The sequence below is a fragment of the Alligator sinensis genome, unplaced genomic scaffold (genome assembly GCF_000455745.1).
Source record: "Alligator sinensis unplaced genomic scaffold, ASM45574v1 scaffold17_1, whole genome shotgun sequence".
Classification (NCBI taxonomy): Eukaryota; Metazoa; Chordata; order Crocodylia; family Alligatoridae; genus Alligator; species Alligator sinensis.
The window spans coordinates 149549-163277 of record NW_005842491.1 but is presented as its reverse complement, the minus strand read 5'-3'; the positions used below and the strand labels follow the sequence as shown (position 1 = coordinate 163277).

Below are 13729 nucleotides of genomic sequence, written 5' to 3'. Positions count from 1 at the left end.
TTTCCCTAAGATGGCCTGTTTCACTGGTTTACACAGTGCTGTCTGCAGATTTTACTGGGCCCTTCTACTCTTTTCCACTGACATGTTTGACTATAAAGTGTCGCGTGGGTCCAGGAGAAATGTTGAGGGTGACAGTGGGCTGGTAGTTCATAAAATTTGTGAACTGTTGGCATGGATACCATATGCTGATCTTAAAATCAGCTCTTAATGGAGGGAATTTAGAGGTTCTGGATGATTGGAAAAGGGCAAACATAGTGCCCATATTCAAGAAAAGGAAAAAGGAGGATCCAGGGAACTACAGACCAGTCAGCCTCACCTCAGTCCCTGGAAAAAATCATGGAGCAGATCCTCAAGGAACCCATTTCTAAGCACTTGGAGGAGAAGGTGATTAGGAACAGTCAGCATGGATTCACCAGGGGCAACTCATGCCTGACCAACCTGATTGCCTCCTATGATGAAATGACTGGCTCTGTGGATGTGGGGGGATCAGTAGATGTGGTGTACTTTGATTTTAGCAAGACTTTTGATACGGTCTTCCACAACATTCTCACAGGCAAGCTAAGGAGGTGTGGGCTAGATGAATGGACTGTAAGGTAGATAGAAATTGGCTGGAGCATTGGGCTCAGAGAGTAGTAATCAATGGCTCAATGTCTCGTTGGCAGCTGGTATCAAGTGGAGTGCCCCAGGGGTTGGTCCTGGGGCCTGTTTGGTTCAACGTCTTCATCAACGACCTGGAAGATAGTATAGAGTGCACCCTCAGCAAGTTTGCTGATGACACCAAGCTGGGGGGATTAGTAGATATGATGAGGGTGGGGCTAGGATTCAGAGTGACCTAGACAAATTGGAGGATTAGGCCAAAAGGAATCTCATGAGGTTCAACAAGGATAAGTGCAAAGTCCTGCACTTAAACTGGAACAATACCATGCACCAGTACCGGCTGGGGACCGACTGGCTAAGCAGCAACAGGTCTGCAGAAAAGGACCTGGGGATTACAGGGTACAATAAACTGAATATGAGCCAGCAATGTGCCATTGTTTCCAAGAAGGTTAACAGCATACTGGGCTGCATTAGTAGGAGTGTTGCCAGCAGACTGAGGGAAGTGATTCGTCCTCTCCTCAGCACTGGTGAGACCACATCTGGAGTACTGTGTCCAGTTTTGGGCCCCCACTACAGAAAGGATGCGGACAAATTGGAGAGAGTCCAGCAGAGAGCAGTGAAAATGGTTAGGGGGCTGGGGTACATGACTGCTGAGGAGAGGCTGAGGAAACCAGGCTTATTTAGTCTAGAGAAGAGAAGACTGAGCCGGGATTTAATAACAGCCTTCAACTACGTGAAGGTGGTTCCAAAGAAGATGGGGCGAGACTGTTCTCAGTGGTGGCAGATGACAGAACAAGGCGCAGTGGTCTCAAGTTGAATCAAGGGAAATTTAGGTTAGATATTAGGAAGAATTTTCTCACTAGAAGCGTAGTAAAACACTGTACCAGGTTACCCAGAGATGTTGTGAAATCTCCATCCTTGGCGGTTTTTATGACCCGACTAGACAAAGCCTTGGCTGGGATGATCTAAGTTGCGGATGGTCCTGCTTTGAGCAGAGTGTTGGACTAGATAACCTCCTGAGGTCCCTTCAATCCCTAATTTCTGTGATTCTGTGATTACATTAAAAATGACTACCATTTAAGTTCTTCTCCGAACAGACAACATGGAAGAACCCAAATTTTAGCTAACTGCTTGGGTCAAAAGTAGTAATAATAATATAGAGAAAACCATTTTTGTGCTATAAAAGTACAGACTTTATTAGAGGAAGGAAAAAAAACAAACAAAACCCAAAACAGATAAAACAGGAATTGTTCAATATTTATATAATTTTTATGGGCTTTGTCATCCTGTGAGTTAATAGTCATGAATGTCAGAGCTGTTTATTTCTCTGAGTGGAGAAATCTGAATGTTCATCTAAGCTTTTTGAGGAAGCTCTGAATCCAGTGTTGCAATACGAAACAGGGCCCCAAATGACAGGATAATAAATAACAAAGAGTGACCTGCTCAAATAGCAATGCCAACCTAAACTGGTGCCTGGTGTGTTTCGCTCAAGTCAATAAAGATGCATCAAGGATAGGTAATATTTTGGAGCAGGCATCTTGCTTGCATTGCTTTATTGGTACTAGGGCTTCTTCCAAATGCTGGCAGTGTGTCTGCCTCCATAAATAGCACCTAACATTTCAGCTGAGGAAGAAGCTACAAGAAAGTAAACATCCTTGTGCAAAACCATTCATTGTCCATAAATATTTGTGTAGCGTTGCTTGCCAAAGAGCTGGGCTACCCCATGTTTGGTTTGTAAAGTAATTTGGCCTTCTCTGAGATGAAAGGGTGCCACATTAATGGAATAATACTGGACTCATAACTGAGATCATTTATATTTGGTCAGTTTTCTCCAGCCCCATCTAATCACCTGAGCAAGGCATGTGAGCACAAGGACAAACAGAGGTAACACCTGTAGCTCAGTCACATTGGATTGCAACTGTTGACATTGGCAATGCTGTACAGCCTCCAACTAAGGGGTATTGTTATGTCTAGGTGAAATAATCCTTGGGATACTCAATGAAGCTTATGGTCATCCTATCCAGTACACATCCACATTGTCTTACCTGTTTATTTATAATCTACAATTAATAGACTGTAGGCTAACTTGGCACAGAGGCTATGTCCTCAGTGTGCTGAGAACAATAAACGTACTTTATAAATAAACTACTAAGGATAAGTTAATCTTAGAAACACTTTTCTCACAGCTGCATTTAGACTCTCCTTCTCTTTAGCTAGCCTTTATCTTATCAGATAGGTAGCTGATGATAAGTTAATATGTTTTAACCTGTTTAAACTCTTGGTCTTAGAATGATAATTGTGAATATAATGTTTTGGCATCCAGTGACTAGAGGGTCTCGAAGTAACTTATGAAAAACAGCAGTTGCAGATGGGCAACCTGTCTTCAAAGAGCTCAGTGAACTTGCAAACTTTCTGACTTTGAGGGCCCCCTCTTGAGCCCACACCCTCAGATGACCTCTTCAGTCATGACTCCTTCAGGATTGCTGCTTGATCCATGCTTTCTGGCTCGCTTGCATTCACTTCGCAGTCACTGGACTTGGACTTCTTCAAGACTGTACTAAACAGCCAAAGGGAACATGATCTACCTGACCTGTTTCCTGCAGGACCAGCCAAGATAGCAACCCTGAAGAGCTACAGAAAATCACTTGCGGGGACACCCTCTAACAACACCGTACAACTCTTCCTTTTCCTAGTCCAAGCACGTGTCTCATTTAAGTCTGGACACTTCATCTTGCAACAAATATGGGTTGGTTTGTCTCTCACTGGGTCATCGAAGGGACAGTCTGCAAGTTGAAAGATGGATGGCTAGTCTTAAATGTGTAACCCCATGAAGGGAACTGGGGGGAGAGGTTTTCACTCTCTGGTGATATTGGGGGAGGGGGGTTCACTGTCAAGTATTTCATGCCCAGCCCCTAAGGGGGGACCACACAGTTTTGTACTGTCACCTTTTGTTTTTAACGTTTTATAATAAAGATCTAAAAAGTCTCTCTCTCAGAGCAACTTCCCTTTAATATGAGCTTTTTCTTGGTAAGTTCAAAACTAATAGTTCGGGCCTGTCTCTGTCCCTGCAGTTATGCCTCATTATGGTATTTGCCCTCCCACCAGTCATGTTTCCTTGACTGCCATGATTTCCCCCATGCATACCATGGGGGCCAATACCACCTCAGTTCTTCACAAGGGTCATCAGTTCCACTATGAGTCATAAGCCCTCCATATGAAATGTGGGGGAGTTTAGACCAGATATGAAGGGAAGGGCTAGACTATAAGGAAATGACGACATAGCTGAATGTTGACATTCAAAATATTTTTGATGTGAATCCTGACAAGAGGGGAAATACCTGGGTTAAGCCAAGAAGAATTTTTCTAACTATTTGAGTTGGTCTAATAAAAGAGATCGGATTTACCCAAAAAATCTTGTCTGGGTTAAGCCAAATAACTCCATGCGGGCAAACAGGGCAATTTCCCCAGGCCCTCTTGGAGCCAATGCTTTACACTGTAGCCAAAGGACAAAGCCCTAAAATGTTGCTGTGAATTTATCATACAAGATCTGCTGGGGGCTTCAGCTTTATTTCTGTGTGATTCATGCTGCAAATAAATACAGATATTTACATATGTATTTATGGTCTGAAAGCTGCTGGGGGGGCATCGATAGAAATACTTTATTGCCCTCATAACTTGGGCTTATTGTTGCAGCACTTCTGCAAGTTATGACAGGGAGCTGTTTCTTGTCATGATATTTATGGACACCCTGCAGCTTCTATTTATCTCACAGTAAATGTTTCTGCTTGGTGCTTACAACCTCAGAATTAGGTCTTGTCTATTCTGTACCTGACCCTATATCATGCCACTGGACGGAAACAATTTTCCTCCAGAAACAAAGGGGGTGTCCATCTCCAGAATTTGGACTGAGAGAGCAGCAGAATGACCTTCTTGCTCTTTCTGCGTAAGCTGCTGTTTCATTCTGCAGTTACACCAGAAAGGGGAAGAAATATCTGTAGTGACGTCTTTCTCAGAAAAAATCAGTAGCTTTCAAGAACAGACAGATAGGTCAAGTACAGTGATTTCAGAACAAATCACAGCAAGTGCAAGATCCAAAAAGAGAATGAAAGTGGCCCTGTGCCTGGTCCTGCACGATTTGCTTATCATGTTTGAGTCATAGTCCAGTTTTGAGACACTGAATCAGATCCTGGATCACAACTATCAAGTAAAAATCACCCAGTTGAAGTTAGTGTCAAAAACTCTCAGTGACTTCAGCATAGCCAGACTTTTGCTCTATATTAAATAAATTCCAGAGTCCTTTCTTTTGTTTTCTTCCCTTTAATATTTGCATTCCCATCATGAAAGAAAAAAGAAAACCCTAGCTGAATTCTCAAAGTTGCCCCTTGCTACTGATTGGCATTCATGGCTGGTGAAATTCACCCCTAAGGTACTCGTTAGGTAGCAGAGTTGAAAAAAGTAAAGTACTGAGAGGTATAAAGAATGAGATAGAAAAAGTCTGTATTGCCAGTGATGTGATGCCCTCAGGTGGAGTCCCATCTTAAGTTCTGGTCACCTCATCTCAGAAAGGATAGAGAAGTAGTAAATGGGTTCAGAGATGACAGGAATGATGAAAGACTAGAAAAAGTGGCATATGAAGACAGATTGCAAACACTGTGACTGTTTAAAGCAGACTTGATAAAGTTATGCAAAATAAATGGTCTAGAGAAGATAAATTGGTGACTTCTCTTCACCCTTTTCGGTACCAGAGTAAGAAGGTATTCAGTGAAACTGATAGACCATTTTACACCAAGTATAATTAATCTGCACACAAGTATAATTGTGTATAATTACACAAGTATAATTAACCTGATTAAGAAATCATTGCCACAACACATGTTTTAGGCCAAATGTTAAGCTCAGGAAGATTCAGAAAATGATTATAGATTGACCTGAAGAATAAAAATGTAATCCATGCTTGTATCATAGGGCTCCCTGTTCCTCTGTGGAATGAGCCACATATAAATGGTGTGTGGATTTGCCAGAATCTCTGATTGGGTGTTTTGGTTTATGGACAGGATATTCTATATGGACAGGATATTCTATAACTGGCATTGCTGGGTCAGGATACTGAATTCATGACCACAGCTCTAACCCATTCTGGCAGTACCTTTGGTCCCCACACACATATGTGTCCTCTCAATTCTTAGTTATCATGTGTGCTAGTTAACAACAGTAATGGACTATGCCCTTTCCCCATATCGTTTCCCCATGCACACATACTTCCATTGCCAAGTGCCCAGATAAATAGACCTGCATGCCCCTATTAACTTTTGGTTCTCAACCTTTCTAAGTCTTTAACCCAAAAAACTGACCAAAAAAAACATCCTATGACCAACTTAACCCACAAGTCTTTGTGGCTGCAAAGATGATGGGATTTAGGTCACAGAAGACAAAACAGAAGGGAACTAATTTCAGTGTAATAAGTGTATGTACTGAATGTAGGGACACTGTCCTGATGGTTGGGAGTGTTTTTGGGTTGGCAGTTGATTGTAGTCATTTCCTTCTCCTCTTTACTGCTTGGCTTTGGATATGTGCTGCTTCTGAAGGCTGTTGAGCAGGCACAGTAGCTTTTAAAATGCTGTCTTTTATTCTGTTGTTTTTGTCTGCATGATCCTGCTAATATTTTTTCTTAACCCTTGCATTGCAATCCATTTGGCACTCCTTAGTGTTAGCTAAGAGCCCGCCAGGGGTTGCGATGCAATGAGGTATGTGGCATCAGTGACAGCATGTTATCTTGTCCCCAGGTCAGTTTTTGACTCCTCTCCCCAGCCTCTCCAAACACTTTTGTCTGAATTCTTCAGCAAATAGGATGAAGACATTGCGTTAGATTCTTCTCTGTGCATGTCCAGTTAGCAGGTGTCATTACCTTTAGCAGCATGTCTCATTTGGCGGGATTGGGGCCTCTACATATTTAATTTTTTCCCATTAAAAATTCATGAAACAATGGTCCCTTTCTTATAACCCCTAATTAGCTCCCACTTTCCATTTCCATGTGGATTGTTTCATTTCATTTAGAACAAGGAAACAAGTCTTTCCCCTACTTCCTCTTTGTTGGTTGTCAGTGATGTGAAAGAAGAAACACTGAGGAAGTTGATGAAATGTCCTGATGGCTCCAAACAAGAGTGAGGCTACAAGAAGGCAGGAAAACTTAGTAGGCAAGACACATGGCACATTTCTGAGTTACATATACTGTTACCATGGGCAAATTCATGGCATCTGCAATTATATAAAGAAGAGCAGGGAATAAGTGGACTCTCAGGAACTTACTGCTATGGAAGATCAAGTGTAAGGATTTACAGCTTGTGAAGGGAAAAGCTTACAATCCTAGCATGGAACCTTGATTGATAAGAGTGAAATCAAGTGCTTGGATACAGAATAAGACGTCTATTATAAGACTGTTCCCAGGAGCATGTAAGAAGTGGAGTTTTTATGCAGTTTTGAGAGACATTTAAAGTCCTTAGACAAAGTTCTTTATCAAAAATTAAGTATCTTGCAAATGGACCTAATTTTGATTGATATCATTGTGATTAGCATAATATAAAGGCTCCACATATTCATAATTAAGAGTCCTTAGTATGATGAGAACAAGAATACATGTTGCTATCCAGCACCAGGAAAGAGTTAAGGTTACTTGAGGAGAAAATTTCCATAGTTTTAAAAACTTGCTTGTAAGCTTAACCTTAACCCTAAATTTCCTACCTTCCCAATGTTTGTTTTTTGGTCTATAGAATGTTCTTGTGAAGGTTTTCTTCCTGTATTTTTCTGTACTCTTAACCATAGGAACCTTAATAAGAATTAGTCTGTGTGTGAATATACAGTTTGTAAGGCTGCAAAGTATTCTGTCATTCTTTAAATTAATCAGTAATAACACTTTTAGATGGAACAAACTGGAAAGTGATAATACACTAGAAAATTGCCTGGAATTACCCTGCTTTTATGTTTCCAATATAAGACCTGTTAGAGCAGTACATTCCAAAATGAAATACCCGATTCTGGCACCCATACTCAGGCAGAACAGCTCCCTCTGAAACGAGCAGGACTGTGCATGGCAGAAGGTAGTAGTGTAATATTGAGTAGGCTTTGGCAAACTGGGCATGAGCCCCGGGTGGTGCCTCAGGGGAAAGATTTAGGGGATGCATTACCCTCCCATCTCACCCAGCATATTTTTTTTGCTTGATATGCATGTCAGTGGCAGAAAAGACAGTTACATCTCTCCTGGCAGCATGAAATCTCTGGCTACTGCAGCATGCGCTGCCACTACCCAGGGCACAGCCCATCCTAAAGGTAAGGCAGGGTGGCATATTAAGTTCAGAAACCCAATTAGTCTCTAAGGAGCCAGCCTGGCCTGCCTTGTGCATGACTCTTGAGTAACACCTCTGTGCACATGATGTAAGCCATACTCAGATGATCAAGACTAGCAGAACTGTTCCCTAGGACACAGCAACAGTAAAAGAATGGGCTGTTGCAGTACTGTTCCAGGAGCACCACAGTGAAGGAATAAATCCCTCCATGCTTTTCCTCTGGTGGGTGTGGTGGGAATAAAAGTAGGTGGAAGGACCACATTGTATGGAGCTAAAGAATGGAAGGGTGTCTATACACACGCTCTGGGGTGGGGGCATTTTAAATAGAGCGGCTCTCAGACAGTCGCTCTAATTAAAATGCCCCAGTATCACGTGCATTCAATGTCCTGCATTTCAAAATGGCGGCAGGGGCGCTTTAACTAAAACTCATCCGACGAGTTTTAGTTAAAGCATCACCACCACCATTTTGGAACCTGATGTGCTGTGTGCCACACACAGAGGCTGCCCATGCCACCTAAGGCACATGTGCTGCAGGTTGGACAGCCCTATACTATATCATCAAATCTGTTCTCTGGAGGGACTTTGCATAGGATGTATCAGAGAATAGCCTGATACCACACTCTGGCTGAAAGGTCAAGGGGTTGTACTGGAATGGAACTTACGATCTGGTCAACCCCCTCTTTCTGACATTGGCCCTCATTGAGATAGTGTCATTTGCCCTGGATTTTTTTGATATGAAGACAAAGGATCTCATTACCCTTTGCTCTGTGCCATGTGTGGCCATGTACACCAGTACAGAGTCAATCCAGTACACTCTGAGTATGGTAACAACATGATTAAGATGTTTCAGTAGCAATCCAGAGCTGTGACTTCAGGCTTGACTTCAGACTCCTGCTGTTGAGTGGCCTACTCCAGCATCAGGTACTTACTCATTCCAATTGGGGAATAAAACACAACTCGGCTTGATGCCAGCCACCATTTCCTTCTCTGCCACTGGCTGTAGATATTACTGTGCCTTAACAGCACAAGCCTGATGGACAGCTGAGGCTCAGGACAGACCTTGGACTTGGGTAATTAACAGCAATAGAGTCTAGCCCACAAAGGACTCCTGTGGTGGTACCTCTTTGAGGCCTGTTCTGGTCTAGGACAAAAGGTTTATTTAGGATCTACCCCAACCAAGGTGCAGTTTAAAGGTGTTATATTGTATTTACATTAGGTCCCAAGTGGTTTTTGCAGTGGCATTCAAATAGTTAAATAACACCTATTAGGCTCATCCAGACAAGGCCTAAATGGCACCAATGTGCTTACTGGCAAAGCATCACTTTAACATCTTCAGATCAGATTGGCAACTAAGCACATAGTCTCTTGATTAGAAGCTTCTTCACTAGATCAACCTTATAGCATTTGGAGATGCTTCCTCAGCCTGACAAAGGGTATTTATACCCAAAAGCTTGCAAAGAAGAATTTTTCCAACTATTTGAGTTGGTCTAATAAAAGATAGCAGATTTACCCAAAGAACCTTGTCTGCCTATGTCCTTAGACCAACATGGCTACAACCTACACCCTTATAGCATTTAAAAGCATTTGTAATTTTGTTCTTACTCTGTAGACTGCCCGTTAGATCTTTTGCACTCGCTGTTCACGTGATTCTATTTCTGTCTTCAACAAGAACCAAACCATCCAGCAGGAAGCGGTTAGAAACCTATTTTCTATGTTTATGTTTCGTCAGTTCAAGGACAGGTAATCAGTAAGGGACACAAATCAAGAACTCCCCTTTACATTTCCCCTACTTTCCTTGTTATGTGGCTTTAATTTCTTGTGACACTGAAGTAGGGAATCATTTCAAGATCATGGAAATGAAGTGTATCTTTGGGAAAATAAATGATTAGCTTTAATGATCCTGTTGCTATTTTGATCACTATCTCTCCCCAGGACTTGTTTACATCCCTGCCTGTTACTAGCACACAGGGCACTGGGGTAGGAAGGGGCTGGGGAGCTTTCTATCAGTTCCACCCCTTGCGTTGTTTACATCAAATAAGTGTCTCCTGCTCTTTAGGGGAGGTGCTAACCCTAAGAGGACTCAAACAGAATAAATTACATGCAGGAACCAAACCTAGCAGAAGCAGCTTGCTAGTGAGTTTTGATTTCAGCAGAGGTAATCCCAGAATCCTAGAGACATGTTACAGGTTGGGCTGAGCTTTTCCAGCTGCCCTGAAGGCACTGCTATTGATTTCCCTTCAGACAAGTCTGGGAAGCAGAGCAGGTGTAATTCTGTCTTGGTGAATTCAGAGGAAGGTGACATGGAAGCCCCACAAGGTAGGTCAGCTCCTGAGAAGGACCTGCATCTTTCTGCACAGACAGTTAAATGTAGCAGCTGGTAAAGGATGCGTTCTTGTTTACACGAATGATGCAATTGCATCCTCTTAACTGGGTAGGTGCCGCTAACTAGAAGAGGTCAGTTGGGCTAAATCTGCTTCTTTATTCTGCCCTATTTCCAGCACGTTTTCTTTGCAATGCTGTATTTCCTGGGGCATGGCACACTGAAGAGCAGTGCAACTGAGGCAGTACTCCACTGCTAACAGGCTAAAGAAAGAGGAGATCTTTTGTAATAGAGCTGAGTGAATCAGTCTGATCATGGATGTATTTGGTACCCATGTTTATCTGAGACAAAAAGAAATGCAAAACTCTAGAGCTCTTGGTTCAGAAATGATCCCTTTTATTAGACCAACTAAAAATTCACAAAAAATTATCTTTTTCTGCAAGCTTTTGGGCACATGCACCCTTCTTCAGGCTCAGGGAAAATTAAAAATGGTAAAAAACCCCCATAGGTAGAAAAGAAATTTCATTTTGCACAGAGTAAGCTGAAGGTAGAAGTCTGTTCCTCTGGGTCCATGAGGGTGTCTTTGTGAGTTGCTCATTGATGTGCAGATAAGGCAGGATTCCTTCCCTGGTGGTATCAGATGGCAGAAAAGCAGGGTCGTGTAGAAATCTTCCTTGTTGTTCAGCAATGAAATGTAATTGCAAAATTGGCCAAAATTCAGCATCTTCCATGTTTCAGGGATATATTTGGTAGCCGTGTTGGTCTAAGACCAAAAGAAATCAAAACTCTCGAACTCTTGGTTCAGAGATGATCCCTTTTATTAGACCAGCTAAGAAATCACAAGAAAATTATCTTTTTCTGGAAGCTTTTGGGCGCACACACCCTCCCTCAGGCTCAGGGAAAATTAAAGATGGTATAAAGTCCCCATTTTTTTGTGATTTCATAGTTGGTGTAAAAGGGATCATCTCTGAACCAAGAGTTCGAGAGTTCTGTATTTCTTTCAGTCTGATCCTTAAACAGGAGCTAGGGACTGGATGGCTCAGGGGACTGCCAATGAGAGACAGGTATCACCTCTAAATCATTGGCTTGTATCCATGCCGAGATAGAAAGACGCTTACGTATAAGAGTTGTTTGGGGAGGTGGGCCTGAGTGTAGTAAATATCAACATAACAGCGCATGTAGACGAAACGAGTGCCCTAAATTGAAGCGGCAGTGGGTTTTAAAAAACACTGCTTCAATTTAGGGCTGATTAAACCCCCATGTTGTGCACACAGCCCACTGACTTACCTGCTTCTCCGGCAGGGAGGGGAGGGCGCGCTGCTGGTGTGCAGAGCGGTCCGTGGGCCGCAGGTTGTGGGGGGGCTGGTGCTTCCCTCCATGGCAGCAGTGGCCACCCCCCAGGCGGCACCCGCCCGTAGGCACCTGGCTCGGGCGGTCCCAGGGGACACCACAGCCGTGGAGGGAAGCACCGGGGCCCCGCGCAGCTCAGGCAGATAGGCAGGCTCCAGGGGACAAAATAAAAATAGATCAGGCTCGCTGCTTTTCTTGGGCGGAGACTGCCTTCCCGGGATTGCTGCCAGGCTGTCTGCACGGCTTCCTGCAGAGCCCCTGAGCTGCACAGAGCCTGGTGCTTCACTCCATGGCTGTAGGAGCAGCAAACAAAAACTCCTCAAAGGAGTTTTAGTTTGCTACATCCCAAATCATTTAAGGTGCATTGCGCCACCAGGTTTCCTACAGTGGCTGGAATTAAGGCGCAATACGCTGCCGAGGCGTGCAAACACCAACACTATTAAAGCGGAGCAAAAGCATTTAGCCCATTTTAAAGTGTCGTGCACACATGCCTCTTGTTTCGTCTACAGACGGCACAGTCCCCAAAGATGACAAGGGTGGAATATGCTTCATGAAGACTGAACAGCCCCTCACCCTTGCAAGTTCTCCACCAGTCATGAATGGGGCACAATACTTGAGAGCAGTATGAGAAGGAAGCTTGTATAGAAGCTTCCATACCGTTCCCCTTGAGACCTGCTTAGTGGTTCCAAAAAGTTCAATTTCCTTTTCTTTTCTGTCCACACTTTGGGGTATTTGGCAGGTGAAAAGGGTTGAAGCTAGAAATAATGCTATTCCCCCAAAAAAGCTAATTCTGTGACCAGCTCAGAACAAGAAAGTATTGACCTGGAAGTTTCACTTTATTCCTAGACAAATCTTTACGCTCAAGAGTGTTGGGTTGAGTCAGAAGGGTTTCAGATAATCATCCAAGCTTGTGAAGCCTTATACAACCCTCCAGACTTGCTGAAGCTTCCCAGCACTATTTTGTCCTCTAATACAAATACACTAGGACAAAATAAATCTTCTGAGCTGACTATTACCTGTGTTTATCATTACCAATGAAGAGCAAGCCTGACTTCATTTGTACTCTGATAGACGCAACGCTCAGGTGGAATATACTGCAGTTTAGATTCCAGTTTCACTGGACTCCATTGTTCTATGCATTCTGGTTACAAATCGGTTTATGCTATCACAGGTAGCCTGAAAAGTAAATGTTAGAAAATCTATCTTCTTTGTGAATGATCAAAACCTTCTTTGAATGATAGTACTCCTAAATCTGATTTTTGTTGCAGCAACAGGGCAAGGCAATACTTTATACCTTTCCTATAAAAATCCTCACCTCCCCACCACAATGTACTGAGAGATGTTTTACATGGGGACAGTTGTTCCCTTAGCAGTTGCTAATAACAGACATGAAAAAACCCCCCAAAACAGTTTACCAGAAGAGGAAACATGTGTTTTGATCCAGCTCCCTAGTGTCTGTGTGACGGGCTAGCTGGTAGTGATTTGGTCCAGGGGTTTTGAAATGGTAAAAATGATTGGAGGGCATGGGATTCCCTTTCCTCACCAATCAGGCCATGGAGACTCACCCTCCATGTCCCCTGATTGGCCCCACAGGTCACCTGGAGGGGGATAAAAGTGGCAGTGCAGCTGACTCGGAGAGACAAGCGAGGAAGGATGAGGAAGGAGTTTCAAAGAGCTGGCAAGAGTTCCCCACTTAGCTCCAGCAAGAAGCTGTGCAACGACCCCCAAGGCTCCCAGCTCTGCTTCTGGTTCTCCAGCAAGAGGCAGGGCAGCTCAATGTGAGGCAGGGGCTTCTGGAAGGTCAAAAGCCCTAGCAGCCTGGAGCAGGTGTGGCTGTGGTGGAGTTTCTGCCTGCCATGTGGAAGATCTGAGTTCATGTCCTGGCTGGGATGGGTGAAATGACAGGCAGAAATATTCTTCATAGTTGGTAGGGTTGGAAGGGACCTGAGCAGATCATCAAGTCTGACCCCCTGCCGTGGCAGGAAAAAGTACTGGGGTCAAATGACCCCAGCGAGGTGTTTGTCTAACCTCCTCTTAAAGACCCCCAGGAGCCAGCACCACTTCCCTTGGAAGTTGGTTCCAAATCCTAGCCGCCTTGACTGTGAAGCAGTGCCTCCTGAAG

The 13729-nt window shown here is 43.5% G+C and overlaps 1 protein-coding gene across 4 annotated transcripts in view; it reads left to right on the top strand.

Moving 5' to 3' along the window:
- The first annotated feature begins 10025 nt into the window (after nucleotides 1-10025).
- LOC102376228 (TBC1 domain family member 24-like) overlaps nucleotides 10026-13729 on the top strand; it is a 26930-nt gene continuing 23226 nt past the window's right edge. For 3 of the 4 annotated variants that reach the window (XM_006031276.2, XM_025212898.1, XM_025212897.1), the window contains exon 1: nucleotides 10026-10253. In XM_006031276.2, coding sequence (XP_006031338.2) covers nucleotides 10115-10253 — 139 coding nt within the window. In that variant the 5' untranslated portion in view covers nucleotides 10026-10114. The remainder of the gene's footprint in view (nucleotides 10254-13729) is intronic. The other variant, XM_025212899.1, reaches the window with a different exon arrangement.